Genomic DNA, 16190 nt, shown 5'->3' with positions numbered 1-16190 from the left:
GCTCAGTGCAAGTCAACCTGAGCACCAATTTCCAGACGCAAGCAGCTGTCCCTCCTCACAGTACAGTGACACTGCCCCATTTTGTGGTGCATCATTTATCACCACCAACCTTACCCTGCTAGGCCTTCACTGCTCTGCCCCACATGAAAGCTATCCCAGCACCACCTACTGCACATCAACACAATCTGCTTCATGAGGAAGACTCACCAAATATCAAAAGGCATTATCTGTTAGCCCAGATGACAAACACGTGTCGCCGATGGATGTTTTTGCAGAGGACAGATAGGTATTGGTGACAGTAATATCTTCTAGCTCAGTGCTGAAGTGATCAGACTCTTTGATGACGTTATAATTTAGGGCCACACTGTAACTGGCAGGTTTTTTTTCCCGCTTCTGCTGGCAGTTGCAGAGTTTCCTGAAGGCTGCTCTGAATTTCTGGGACATGAGATTGTAAATTACAGGATTGATGGCACTATTTAAATAAATACAGATTCTGCAAAATAGCAGGAACCAGTTTTCTTGGAAGGGGCTGGAAAGAAAGGAGTTGACAACCACCAGTGTTCGGTAGGGCATCCAAAGAAATGCAAATAGGACGACCACCACAGCCAGCATCTTGGTGACCTGGGGGGAAACAGAGAGAGACATGAGGTGGGCAGAAAGTTAGTACTCACAGCTTGGAAAAAACATGTATGTTTCTACATCTCTATGGCAAACCAAAACTACTGACAGGCTTTTCAACTGTGAATTTCAGATCCATCTTTGATTCAGAAAGTTCTTATGTAGTAAGAAGAAGAACAACAACAATAAGCCTGGCTTCAGATTTCTCCCAGTTTTTGTTAAATGACTCTTTGTAGACTTTGCAGCTCCTCAGACTGGACAAAGGTGTTTTAGGTGGAAAAAAGGGATCCCCCCATCCCCTCTTTTTTAATCACTTTAGATATCCATTAAACTAATAGGGACTGTAAATGAATTGAACCTGAAGCCTATTTATATTGCCCACTTCAACAACTACCTTAAAAAGGTTTCCCAAAGCCAAAAGTTGTTTATTGTTGTTATTATTATTATTATTATTATTATTATTATTATTATTATTTAAGGAACTAGATTTATTCCTAGACCATAAATCCTAATATTTAATTAGATCTTCATTATTTGTTTTTTAGTCTGAAATGTCAGTTATAGTTTATAGTTACACAAATGGAAATATAAAGGATTACAATAAAGCTTTACTATAAGAGATTTTATCTGTTTTGTAAATTTGTCTTGAAAAAAGAAAAAAAAAAAAAAAACAACTCTTGGGAATACCCAGGATATCTGAAATGAAGGGAATAAGAAATAATTTAAAAATTATTTAAAAAAAAAGAAACAAAAACAAAAACAAAAAATGTCTTTCTGTTGTAAACAATTTACTGTATCACTTACATAGAGATTTAGTTATGGTTCTTTTTAGATACTACTTGGTATATACTGTATATATAGTGGTTGTAATCCTAACATATATAGTATATTGTAATCTCTAGTCCCTACATTAAGAAAGCTTGAAAAGTGTTAATAAACAAGGTAGAAAGCACAGTGAAATGTGACTACATGGGAAACACACTGGGATAATACAGTGGAATGGCCCTACATAGGTCAGGAGATGATTTGGTTAACTATGTGAGCAAGAACTGGAGAGCAGTGGCACTGAGTTTGGTGAGCTATAGCTGCTACTTGTGTCTTTTTTATTATTATAATAATATATATGTTACTATTTGCCTTTCTTCTTGACATAAAAATGTTGCTATCTATTGACAGAGTAGCTTGAAGAACTTCTTTTTACCTTTGCTTCAGTCATATTATACTTTATTCTACCTTGGGTACCTGAAGTTATACTTCAATGAAGTAGCAACCTCTTTAGCCACAGAATACATGCTGGCTGTATGGGTTATAATGTCATTGCTTGTAGAACCAATAGATGTAGTTCAATTAGTGATGAGTTTCAACTGATGCCCATGGGAGACAGATAACTCCACTAAAATCACCTACATAGAGATGTTAGGTTTAGTTATGGTTCTTTTGTTTGAAGTTATACTATATATTTTATTTTCTGATCAGATAGTTCATTATATAGAAAACATACAATCTCATTATCTAAAGTATGATTGTTTTTTTTTCTATCTATAAAGACACATACTAATATTACCAATTTTGTTGTTTTTTGTTACAATACAGAATGGGATGAAGAGACAACTTACTCTACATATGTATCTATCTATCTTTAAATGCACATATTCAAAAATTACAGCTTGATTCTACAGTTCTCCTCCCTTCACCCCCACTTCACACCTCTACATCAGTGTTCAGTAGGAGCCAAAAATCAGACTGAGGAATTTTATCTCCCTGTTTTCTCACTTGACCAATACATCTTTTCATGACTTCTGCGTAGCTTTTCTTGTTTGCTGTGCAAAAGCCATCACCGGAACAGAGCAAATCACAAATGTGAATGTCTCAAGTAGCTAAAAGATGATTTTTCCTTATCTCTGACTCATTTCTAGAAGGAATAGTACTTTGAGCAGGGCTGCAAGGAGCGAGGTTATTCAGTGCTGACCTGCTCTGGCTCACAAAGACTGGGGACTCCTTATCTCCTTCCTTTCCTTCCTTCAGTTTGGCCCCAGCGTGCAGCTCGAAACTGAGCAAATCCATTCAACTGAGAATAATCATTCATCATGGAATGATTATAAAGGAAGAAAGTAACCCTTTGTAGAGCTTGGATTAACAATGGGAGTGAGTCCAATTAACAGATGTGTTGCAACAGCTCTGGCATTCAGAAGAAGTGTGGGTAATGTCTACACAGGCATCAGGATGCTTTGCTACCAGAAGCTCAGCAGGGGACTTTGTTACAATGCCCACTGATCAGTGGCAATTTAAATTTCTTCTGAGTATATCTTTAAAGAACAATTGCTCAGAGAATCATTTACAATGACGCAGCTGTCAGTTTCGATCCCAGGTTGTACTAGAAGCAAATTGATCATAGTTATTATCAGGAAACAGAAAGATATTCACTCATAAAATTTTAAGTCATGTAAATGATACAGTACCTCAATGGAAAAAAGGCTGTTACCCTTCAAGTCCTGTATGGCAGAAAGACCATATAGGTCTTTGTGCTTCACGTATGTACTGTACAAACTGTTAGCTAACTTTATTTGTACTTGTGACTTTACATCCATTTTTCTTCTATCTAACATCACTAGTCTGTACTCAGCTTACTGACTTTACAATATTTTAGAACTGGTTCTTATTACCAGATTAAAAATATCATAGCCACAGCAGAAAGTGCCCTGAGCTGAGATTGATTCAGTCTACAGGTTTGAGTGTCTTTAAAAGAGCCAAGGTAGCTTGGCACTGTCAAGCTTTATGCCAGAGAAGACATTGTCTTGTCATAACATTTTTCAAATCACTTCATATGAAACATAACTAAATGTTCTTTTTGGAGGGGCTAATTATTTTGTCAGTGGAGTGGGACATTAACATAAAGGGGGTAAATTTTTAAAGAACATTCTTTTTAATACCTATTCTATCTAACCATACATCAAAACTCTCTGAAAGCAGAGGTAAAGGCCTTTAGATCAGTCTGCAGAACACTAACGTGCCCACTAATTACTCAGGTGAAGACAAACGTTCACTGATTGCTCTTTGCAGTATGCACTGCATATTCTATACTCAGAGTACAAATTATTCTCAGTTGAGGAAATTGAAAACACAATTAAAAAGCTTTGAGACAAATCAATTTTAGTCCAAATTTCAAGTCTACTTTGGATGATAGCAAAGTGTTTGAGATTGAATATGCTCCTGGCTGCATGCAACCACTCTTCAAATCTAATCTATTGTTTCTGATAATGTTTTGAAAACAAACAAACAACAAAAAAAAAACCAACAAAAAAAAACTTTTAAAATGCTTTATTTATTTATTTATTTATTTAATCAGATCCCCAATATTTTAATTCTGAATTATTTTTTTTTCCTCCTTTCCTTCCTGTTCTAAAACCTTGTCATTCTAAGGGAGTGCTTCTAGAAGACATTTTCATTACAATGGTATCCGCTGTTTGGTAGTTGCTTCCTTCTCCTTTGACTGTTAGCCTTTCTTACATTGGTAGGTAAAAGTCATAGTTGTACTTACTAAGTCACTGTGCAATATAATCACTGGTATTTTAAAAGCATGCAATAGTATCTCCTGTTCTTGTACTTGGCTGTGTTCATTGATATCCCTTTCTCATGCTTGGTGGTGCTCACTGCAATGCAGAGATTTTATATGCCAGTCTGTGGTTTTGTAATCCAAAATAAGAATTGGAAGTTGCACAGTGAAGAAAAGGATTAAATAAATTAATGTAAAGTTTTGATATAATAAAACTGCAAGTGAAACTAAGTGATATGATTGAGGTTTCATGTAGCCATACAAAACTTTATCTTTCACTGCTAGCTGGAATCCATGCCTGCTCTGCTGTGAGTGAACAGAGAAGTTTTTTCTAGAGAGAAGTTCATCATATAGTACATCCAAATAGATAGGAGTTTCACTGGAGGATAATACACAGTTTTTAATCAATCATGGAGCCAAATCAGCCAAATAATGTATGGTTGTTTAGCTGCTAGAAAAGCAGTTTACTTGAGAAATCTTCTCTGATATACTTTGAATAACACATTTTCTATTCATGAAATAAAATTTTTCTTTATCTCTCATCTTTTTAATAAAAGGCTTGTGAACGGAATGAATAGAATGTACAGTGGCACTGAATTTTAGAGGAGGGAAACTGGAGTTGTCCTTCAGCTTTTCCTTAAAGATTTTTTTTTTTTTTTTTTCTGAATTCATTTTCCTAAATGGCAACTTTAAAATAAGCTGCTAAACCTTCTGAAGTCCAAATAAGGACCATTATCTTTTATTTCTGCAAACAAAGGATGCTTAAAGTTATTGAAATTGTGGTAGTGCTGTGCATGGAAAAAAAAAAAAAAGTGTTTATTTTGACACTTACAGCCATGTGCATAATTGTTTTTAAATAAATAAACCGAAAAAGTTTGGCTTTTTTTGTCTTCTGCTCCACAACACTCATAATTTATTCAGAGCCATATCAAAAAACACATTTACAAGTACAAATATATCTCAGTAGCTCATCTATCTTCTCTCATATGCATTTACAGGGAAACTTTCATTCTTGCTGATATTTTGATGTCTTTCCAGAATGCAGACTTGAGAATGCTCTCAAACACATGCCATGGGAGACACTTACAATGGAGCATGAACTCAGTGAGGCTGCTGTAAACATTCAGCTCCTACAACACCTGGATTTGGTGTCGTGCGTGTGTTATACTGCAAGACCTGTTTATTCCACCTGCCCGTTGGAATGAGTTAATCAGGGCTACTTTTTACGCTGGTGCAAAGATTATGAAAAGGATGGCTATGATTAAAGATTAAACTATTACTATCTTGAATTTCAGGCATGTGTAAAGATGAAGCCATAATAGGTGTGTGAATATAAATATAAGTTGAATATGAACTTCTTGATAAAGGCAATGAGCTGACTATATTGAATTTAGTTTCTCTGCAATTTTCAGTAATGGACTATATGGTCAAACCCTAGGTACAGGCACTTGTGTATTTTCCAGATTGAATTTAGGCACACACATTACTATTTACATGCTATCAATGCCTGTGACTGCAGTTAATAAGATTCCTCAATTGTTACTCATTTTGATTAGGATACACTCTGTGAATGAGTTTTCTGGAAGATTTAACAATATGTATGGTTTGTAAGTACCAATAACAGGCTATTTCGGAATAACAAAGACACAAATTGGTAGGCTGAAGCCATCATATGCATACCTGAAAAATCAGAGATTTAACTATTGCTGTTGCCTTTGCAGTTGCTTCATGGCATTTTAAAGACTATTAAAGGAAAAACTACACTAAAAATTGCTCCAGCTCCTTTGCTTTTTGAGAAATAAGACTTCTCAAAGTCTAAAGGAAAAGTCTGTAGAAGCCTCTTATGAAGTACATAGCTAACAGGAAGCAGAGGTAGGAATGTTTCTTTCTTGGGCAGGTTTATGTTGGTTGTTGTGGTGAAATCTTAACCTTTTTTTTTTTTTTTTTTTTTTTCCTCTGGACTATTGAGAAGTTGTGCCTATATCTACAGGCTGTGGGACCTTGTTAGAGACTATGAAACAGCTTAAAGAATAATGCCATTAAAATATTGGTCGTTTGAAATCAGTGAAGAATTGCTTACCGATGAAATAGACCAGGATGTTATACTGCCAATTGCTTATAAAATTACTTGAAATATCCACCTTTAATCTTTGTTGCCACTAAAGGCAGTGCTTACCTTAGTCTTATGGCATTACATTTTCACAGTGCTTCAGGAGGACCAGGCTACTTTACACATTTGAATTATATGTTTAATTGGACACCCCCCAAATTCATAGTCTGTATTTTCTAGTGAGTGACTAGGAATGAACTTCAATTCACTTTCCTGAGACTTGTGATCATCTGTCCACATGATCATATAGCTGTTAAATAAATCTTAACATTGAATTTGCAATGAAGCCCCTTCTTTGGTTCTCAGTAAAGTAAAAGGGACTTTGAACTATCTCGCCTTAAGAGATAACTCTTTGTCAAGATATCATCTTCTAATCATATTGATCTTTCCTCTGCTACGCTTTGAAGTTTCAGCTACTGTGAAGTGAGCTTAAGTGAAAAATGTTTGAAAAATTTGCTTTCCTGTTTAACTTGAGGAAATATGTACACCAGGACTATTTCATCCTGTTTTCTCAGGTTCAGATTGTGAAAATCACTCAGCAAAAATATTCTATGTAGTTTCTTTTTTGGTCAGAGAGGTCTCACCTTACTCTCAGTCACCTTTTCATTTTCTCCTATTTTTCTGTTGCAGAAAACATTACGTCACTGTTTCTTCATCACTGAAACTCCTCTATTGGCAGTCCAATGCTTTCCCACATAAGGACCCAATATTCAACTCTATATGAATTTCAGTCTAGCAAGGTTATTTCCTTTGCAGAGCACAGCTTAAACCCCGCTCAACACAGTCATAAGATGTTTCTTTAAGTAACAAACTAATCACATTCTTGAAGTTTTACCTGCATATTTCAGTACTAAAAACAAGCTTAACAATATTTGATGCCATGTAGCACTAAGCACGTACTAATTCCCCTCTGAAAATTGAACATATCAATGCTGCACCTTTTTCTGGCAGAGATCTTCCCTCAGGATACAGTCAGGTGTTGCCTACTGACTTGTAGTGGCTGCAAAAGCTCTGCAATGGTGATAAATGACTCATTGTTTTCCATAAGGAGCGGAGTATTTAGCTTCTGACAAAGAAGAGGTAGAATGAACTGCTCCTTCTGGGACACAGAAAGGCTGATGGAAAATACAAAGTCAATTGGAAATGGACTCCAATGTAAGAAGGAATGCCTCGCTATCAAATAAGAGTCGTTTTATTTTTGAAAACTTTTTAAATTGGTTTATCAAATCCTGCTATCCTGTACAGTTCTGTAAAAAAAGGATAAATAATGCACAAATAGGGTTGATTTAGCTCTTCACAAGTGGATACAAGAATAGAGTTTGACATGTTCTATAAGTATTTGTTGGTGCTTCTTTCCCTGGCAGAACTTCAGCTGCAGTTTAAATAAATAACTCCCAATTTAGGTTTTTGTTCAATATCAGCAGTAATGTATGCTGTTTTGTGAAAGAAAAAAATGTATTGGAACTAGAGGTATTTTATGAGAAAAATACGTATTTTGTGCCTTTCCCTCCCTTTTGATTTTTTTATTTAAAGGACTGATTTTTAATACATGTTTTTTGTTTGTCTTCCCTGTTAAGTTTTGTCTTGAAGTGTTTTGAGTGAACAACTCTTCAGGGGACCCTGAGTAGTACTTTGGAGACTTTGTCCTTCAGTAGCTATTGATATGAGTGTATTGATCAATTAGTGAATATATTTTGTTTTTGTCAGCTTTTCAAACATTCAAATGAATTAAGTATTTCCTTGAACTCATATAGTTCAGTGACTTTTAAATCATGTGGGTGAGATGGTGCAAGCAGGGAATGGAATGAGTAAGCACATTATCACTTTTTACCTGGAAGAGCTGATTTTCATTCATTGTAGATATAGATGTAGATAGTCTGAGCTCATTCATTCTGAGCTCATCCCTAGAGATCTCTGAGGAAAAATATGTTAAAATAGGCTTGACTCACCATTCTAAAATAAATTTCTGGACTTCTTTCTAAATCATAGAATAATATAAAACAAAGTTCCTGACCACCTGACCTCTTTTTTTCCCCTTCATTTGTTGCATTGTGTCTGGTTACATTAGAAATTGGAAATATTTGTTCTAACAATACTGAGCATGGTCCATCCATCCTTCTGCAGTAGCCGCCTCCCTCATTCCTGTTTACCTCATTGTTGATCTTCCATACAACCCCCCAGCTTCAGCCCAGGTAGCTGTCATCCACAGTTGTGTGAAAATTATTTTACTCTGTATTTGCTCCTTGAGCGTGCAGCTATTCTAGATCCCACACAAGGGTTGTTCCTCTCTTGCCCTGTTATTTTCCTTTGGTGTCAAGTGTGAAGAAGCATCCTGGGTGTGGAATTTAGGGTGATTTCCAAGTTACTCCTCACATTTTTAATTAGTCAGCTTCTAACTTTGAGCTAACACTCATACCAGAAACCTAAGTGATGGACTACCATTTTTTTTGAAGAAAACAAATGAAATTACATATCTGTATGACTCACAGTAAAAAGTATTGAATGTATATAGAAGCTTGACATTAATTTTTGGAAGCTGACATCAAAACACAAAGTTGACAGTACACGCTAAATGCTAACACAATAATATAAGTTAAAAAATGTCTAAAAAACAACAGGATGACAAGATCTATTTCTGCCATGAGTTTGAAACAGCTTTAGGAAGTCCTCTTCAACTGAAATGCATCTACTGTATGACAAGGTAGGGGATAAAGCCTTTTCTTTTACAGCTACATAGCAATTTTTGACCATTTTTAACAAAGGAAGATTTTCAAAACATAGATGAGGTAACAAGAAGAAAATTAGATAAAGTGATATGACCTGGCAGTCCAGGTCAATCTAAATCCATGTTAGTTAAGCAACCCACACCAGACTAAGTAGGTAAATTAATTCATCTACTGCTATATTGGATTAATCATTATCAAAAATGGTTATGAAAATCATTGGCTTAAGCCTGCACGAAGGCTGAGGACACCTATCTAACCTCCCATCATTCTATATCATACAAAGGCAATCTCATAGCTGGTTACTGATAATAATTAATTGTAACAATGCAATGGAGCTGCAGTTGGTATCCATGCCCAGGTGCAGGTCAGGGACTGCAGGGATCTTTGTGAGGAGAGGCCAGGGCTGCCCCATTACAGACACAGGTGGCTTTAGCTGGTTCTAGCCAGCTCCAGCTGGCTCCAGCCAGTTCCAGCCAGTTCCATCTGGCTCCAGTGGCCTCATGCCAGGGCACCACTGAGGGACTGAGTGTAACTTGGGGTTATAACAAAGGGACATAAACTGGCAGTAGATTAAGTTAACTTTTCCCAAGTATGGTCTTTTCTGCCCACAACTGGTAAGTGCTCTCCCTGTCTTTATCCCAACCCATGAGGACTCTCACTCCTGTTCTTTCCATTTTCTCCCCCCCCCCTTTTTTTTTTTTTTCTGCAGGGGGAGTAACTGAGCAGCTGGGTTGGGGCTTGGCTGCCGTCTGGAGCCAACCCACCACTGGATCATGGGCTGATTATGTTGTGTTGAAATGTTCCTGTACACCACATTTTCAGCCACTTTCTCTCCAGATCACAGGATGGATATCATATGCAACTCTATCACCCTAGAAGAAGGCACTTATACAACTTCACAGGAGGGCAGAAGTCATATACTGACTGTCAGCTCTACATGTCTTTCTTCTTATTTCATGTCTTAGTAGTTTTTGAGATTTTAGATTATTTGAATATGGACTTGTGTTTTTCCATTTTACATTACGGGATATATTTTGTAAGCTGCTATTATACAAATGTTACTAAAACTGCCTCACTATCCTTGCTTTGCTTCCTAGATTGTACCATGCAAAAATGCCAGCTTTACTCATAATGATGCAAGTCTAATCCACCAGGCTATTTAGGATTTTAGAAAACATCTTGTTGTCTTCATAAGAGACAAAAAGAAAAGGCATTACACTATAATCGTCACTTCCTGATTTTGTAATATAACAGCATCCACTGTCTGAAAAGCTTAATTTAAAAAACTTGTGTGCTTTTCAAATGATGCTAAGCATAAGTTACCAAGTATGCATGCTGAAATGATATTAAGAACTTTAAAAGTGTATTATCTTTTTCTCCTACTAATTAATGGATAAAGGAAAACAAAATTAGACTTCTAATCTGAATATTAACTATAATTGGAGACATAATTAATTATAACCTAGCCCATGTGTTTCAATTGTGCATTTCAAGGCATGGTTCCAATACTGGGAAACCATCTATCTCATAAAACATTAGCAACTGTTGTAAAATAATAAGAACATAAAACTCAACTTATCAGCTGGGTGTGCACTCAGCTTGTTTGAAAAGGTGCACAGTTCAACTTTGCTTCCCGAGGGAATTGTACAGTGCAGGAGGTAGAAGCATCTTGCCTGATGAAGTGGCCCCTGTACAGATCATTGCAGCAGCTGCCAAGGGGTTTGAGCCAGGCTGCTCAGTGCAGAGCCACGCTCCTTCATGCCCACATCAAGCTTCAGGACACAGCTGGAGCCTGTGCCTGAGACCTGTCCACAAAGTGATGCTCCTGAATTTGTCGGTACTGGACCCAACTGTGCTGAGTGCTGTGTGAGTGTGAGGTAGTAAGCTTCATTGCAAATAGCCATAAATCATTCTACTAACTATATTTTAGCTACGTACGCACACATATATTTAATGATATGCAAAGAAACTAGTCAAACCTATGCCTCAGTTTTGAGCCATCAGAAAAAAACAAACAAACAAAAACCCAGAAAACTTTCTGAGAATGAACAGAACAGATGCTTAGTATTTACAAGGCATTTTTATACACAGACTTGTTTGAGTAGGCTTTTTGCAGGGGCATTAGAGACAGGAAAAGTAAGAACTCGGCTACGTTTCCAGAGCCACACAATGCCTGAACTAGGATTAAACTCAAGTCTCCTAAACTGCCAGACTAGTTCCTTCTTCTCAAATCTCAAAAGTAACTTAAGAGTCACTTTATATATTTGATATTTTATTTTTTTTTGACACTTCCTGATTTTTTTTTTTTTTTTTTTAGTACAGGAAATAAAATACAAATTGTTTTCTAGTCCTAGCAGTAAGTAATAATGAACAGGCAAGAAAAATACACATTTATACGTATGTATATAAATATCAGAATATAAATTTCAGCTTGACAACATAGCAAAAGAGAGAATATGTTTTACTCCCACATATTTAGACTAGTGAGCTCTAAAAGAAGTTGTTTTAGGTTTCAGAAAGCCATTCCAAACTGATGTTCCTACCTGCTTTCTAGAAGCAATAGTGCTATTGAAACTCCTGTTAGTCGTCTTGGAATTCACAGGCTTGTTTTGGTGAGCCACGTCATTCCTCCATGCTTTAGAGTGTTCTTTTGGGTCCGAAGGGATGGGGTTCAGGAACAGTATTCTAGCAATCAGACCATAGAGGACAGTTGCCAATACCATTGGCAAAACATAAAATATACCAAAGTCCATCATGTAGATAGGAGAGTAATAGCTCCTGGACACCTTGTAGCCACAAGACACAACAGTAGTGTCTTTGTAGACTACTGTATTGAGGTCTAGCAGGAAAAACCACAGCATACAGTATATGGAGGTGAAAGCCCAGACAAAAATAATGATCTTTTTGGCTCTTGAAAAAGTGCATAGGAACTGAGCTTTGATTGGGTGGCAGATAGCTATGTATCTCTCAACAGTGAAAGCAGTGATGGAAAAAGAAGAAGCATTGATCCCTAGGTACTGGAGATAAGTGATGCAGAGACACCCCACGTAGCCATATACCCAGGATCTGTACAGACTTTCTGTGATATTGGGCAGTCCTGCAGCCACAAGCACCATGAGATCTGCCACAGCCAGACTCACCAGGTAGCAGTTAGTGGGAGTTCTCATGTGTTTGGTTCTGAGGACCACCAAAACCACCATGATGTTGCCCACGATGCCCAGTCCACAAATGAGGAGGACCAAGAGAATGGTAACCACTTGGTATTCAGCTGTAATGATCTCCTGGCTTGACAGCGGCAGCCCAGTGTGGTTCTGCTCATCCCCTGTGTCATTCTCCATCTTCATTAGCCCACTGCTGCTCCTGCCCGGCACTTGATCTCAGCACATGTTCTCCATGGTACCCTGAAATGGGGGAAGTGGAGCAGAGCGTGGATGAGCTGTAGCCCCAGGGCACATTCTCCATGTAGTCACAGTCCCATTGCTGTCCTGTCCTCCACTCACCTGAAAGCACCTGGACTTTGAGCCTTTGTAAATTCAGTTACCAGACAGGTGAATCCTTCCCAGACTCCAGCTCACACACAGGTTAGAAAGCTGTGCTCTCATAGCTGGTCTGAGGCTTTCATGAAAACACAGCATGTGGAGGTTTCCACCCTGCAGAGGGGGATGAGGAGGCAGGGAAAGCAGAGCTTTTCTGCACTGCCAGCTGGCAGAAGCACTGCACGGGACTGAGCTGATCCACCCCTGGCAGATTTCAGCATCACTGCTTTCCAGGAGGAGTCACAACATAGCGAGGGTGGAGACAACAGCGGGAGGTAAAGAGAGAATGATTTGTAAAGCTCCCAGGTTTTCTGCTTCACGCTGCTTTTCCTCTGTGCTCTCAGATGGCTAGCTCACATATCGATCATATTGATCCACTCTGGCAAACAAAGGGGAGATTGACTGGCAATAAAAAACACTGATTTCTAAAACTCTGATTTCCCCCGTGTGCTTGTGGAAGTGCAGGTAATTTACACTTCCCTCCAGCTTTGCAGGGAGCTGTCAGCCCTTCAGAGCTGGCAGAAATATATCACAGCTTTTGAAAGCAGCAGGAAAAATTAATTTACTTTTACTTTACTTTACTTTACTGTACCGTACTGTACTTTACTTTACAGGCAATTCTCTATGAAACCTCTATTGATATTGTCGTCACTTCTGAGCCCTTTCAGCTCTTCTCTGGATTGTAGCACAGCAACAATAAAACTCTCAGAGCACAAATTGCTTCTTAATGAGATCAGTCCCCACCCCCCTCAAGTTTATTAATCCACCACTGTTTTCTCAATGAAGATTCTCCTCTCCTTGAATGAACTCCTCCTTTCTCAGTCAAATTGTGTAAAAACACAGAAAAATAATAATAAAAAAAAGGCAGAAATAATGCTTTCAGATGCATGTATGAAAAATCAATGCATGCTGGAGCAGTGTTCAGTAGCCAAACTACAACTGGAAATGGATGTAGAGCTTTTCTGTCCAACCTGCTGCAAATCTGAATGCCTCCAGGCATTTGCAATAGCAAACCCTTCTCCAGTGGTCTGTGCAAGAGCCCCCTTGTCGACTCCCCATCACAGTGCTTCAACCCATTGTTTCTGCTTATACTATTGTGTTAACAGATTGAAGATTAAATCTGCCTTAAAGTTTTTCTTTTTTTTTTTTTTTTTTTTTTTTTTTTTTTTTTCATTCAGGGCAATTGTTTTTGCTCTTTGTGCTCTTTGCTCAGGAAGGGTTCAAATAACAAAATATTGCACAACTGGAGATAGGCAACTTGGATTTCAAAACAGATTTTAGTATTAAGAGAAAAGGATTAGCACATGATGTAATGTTTGCAGAACTAGGATTTTAAATAGACTGAAACAGCATGTTGTGACAAAAAGAGGATATCATTTGAACTGGAGTAGGAAATGAGACTCAAACCATTTCAGAAGTTTGACACCACTTGGTTAAGCTTTCCAGACACTTTTTTGACCATTTCTTACTTGTATTTTGATCAGATTTTTTCCTCTGTAGAATTCAGATAAAGTGAGTATCATTCTTCCTTTTAACAGATGAAGAAATGGGGGGAGAGAACCAGATTCATGGGTGGCATCTATGGGAAAATCCAGGCTACTGGTTACTTGACCAGTGTTTTGTCTACAGAATCATCATGGATCTTACCAGTGATTCTGCTCCTTACACTCTGCAGGTCCCCTTATTCTGGACACAGCTGAAAGAAGGCCAGTGCTATTGTAACACCTGGGAGACAGAAACAGGGTTCCTCCCCACACCCTTTCCCATTCCACAACATTTTACCCTTCAGACTGAGGATATTCCCCATTACCAAGCAATCTATGTTTATAAAGTTATGTGGCTGTAAAGCGTGTAGGCTAAACCACATAGCATTAAAGCACACCAGGGGGAGCTGAGGAGTGAACTAGCAGATATTTAGTGGCAGCAAGCAGGGACCCAGCAGGGATCAAACTCAGCAAGGCGCTGGACCAGAGTTCAAAGCAGGAAAATGAACTAACCCCTTATCCCCCATTGACTTCAGCTGAATCCAACATTTTCAGCACCTCCACCAGCTGATTTCTCTTTCAGTGGTGACTGATATTTTTCTGCCACACTGTCCCACTGTAAAGTTTTGTTCATCATGTTTCCATCTATTCTGCTAGCTCTTGTAGGCAGGTCTGAGCTGAGGTTGCAGAAGTGTGTCTGGGAGCATGTAAGCTTTTGCAGTTCCAGCAGTAATGGCAGAGTAAAGGAGATGCAGAAAAGTTGGAGTATATTTAAAAGCCCACATGACATGGAGGAGACTATGAGAAGTCTGGAAGATGTGCAAGAATTGTGTTATCTCATGCCAGCCTGGCTAGTCTTCTGCTTCTGCTACTGGTTTATATCAGAGATGGGAGAGACCCTCTTTTCTCAGCCAGCAGTTTACTTTCCATGGCTCTTTGCCAAGTATTGTATTCTGGTAATGAAAAAAAGTACAGAGCTGTTACTGTATGGCTGACTGTAGGATATGGGAAATAGATGGCTTAGCTTATGGTGCAATGGTGCAACGGTGTGTATATCTGCAGGAGGTGTGCAGAGGATTTTGATAGTATTGATCAACATCATCTATGGAGCACTTCCCTTTTCTTTCCATGTAATAATTCCCTGACTTATATTGTTCATGTAAAATCTGCAGTCATTGCAGAAATAATTTCAAGACTGTGTAAATTTATGTTCTATGTAATTAAAGCATTTGGTGTCATGGACTTGACTCAAACACCATGTGATGTGCATTGTCTGATACATTCAAATCATTGTAACACAAACATCAGTCAGAAATCACAAGCTGAATCTGGAAAACAGTAAAAGATCGGCTTTTTCTTCACTTAATGCTATGTGAATTCTGCTGGCAGCAGTGTTGGTGGGTGTAATACTGCAGCCTTCAAAATACACCAGCTAGTTTCAAAACAATTCAACATTAATACATGCAAGCCCAGCAGCTGTGCCAGAGAAATTTTGAGAGCATATGGACCAGAGATCTCTGTGAAACTTTTAAAACGTGTGCTACTCTGTTTTATACACATACCTGTTGGTCCAGGCATCAAGTGACACTACATGTACAAATGAGCACAGATGCCATTAGCAAGTCCGAGCAACAGGCAGAAAAACAAGCCCCTGAAATGTGCTGACTCTTGCTATTAAGTTTCTGTTGTTACAACCCTTTGGGTAGGAGGGAGAAGAGAAGCATTGTGTCAATACACCCTGTGCTGTACAGTGCTTAGCTAACAGCATTCTTGTACAATTTTTTCCCCATTTGTCTCAATTAAAATGTGTTTATGCTCACCTGGGGAACAACAAAGCTGTAACAAACTGTCTCGTAACATTAAGCACACACTGAGATGGAACAGTGAATCACTATAAACACTTTCTCCCACTAGCTATAAATTACTCTTAATTCTGTTTCTCTAAGATCACTTCCCCAGCTGGCCTTTTCTGTTCTGAAAAACGACAAGGCAAAAATGGCAATTTCATACCCTATTACCTGTCTGTATTCCGAGTTCATAAAGCATTGTAACTTGGATTCTTCACTCTGCGTGCACCTCTGAGGGACTGTCAAGTGCTCACTGCTGTGCAAATGTTTCTAGGTCTGCAGTTTGTAGAGAACATAAGCTACCGCCCATGTTCTA

General features: G+C 38.2%; 1 protein-coding gene across 1 annotated transcript; it reads right to left on the bottom strand.

The window, feature by feature from the left end:
• Window positions 1-213: 213 nt before the first annotated feature.
• On the bottom strand, window positions 214-12366 carry TRHR (thyrotropin releasing hormone receptor; the record flags this gene model as incomplete). The annotated part of the gene is made up of 2 exons (XM_084281692.1): window positions 11551-12366; window positions 214-621 (listed from the first exon to the last, which is right to left on the bottom strand). The coding sequence occupies exons 1-2, from the start codon at window positions 12349-12351 to the stop codon at window positions 214-216; spliced, it is 1209 nt and encodes a 402-aa protein (XP_084137818.1). The 5' UTR covers window positions 12352-12366.
• Window positions 12367-16190: the final 3824 nt, after the last annotated feature.

This window comes from Netta rufina (genome assembly GCF_964035555.1).
Source record: "Netta rufina genome assembly, chromosome: 2".
Lineage (NCBI taxonomy): Eukaryota > Metazoa > Chordata > Aves > Anseriformes > Anatidae > Netta > Netta rufina.
The sequence above is the reverse complement of the archived record's forward strand: the minus strand, read 5'-3'. Positions and strand labels throughout refer to the sequence as shown.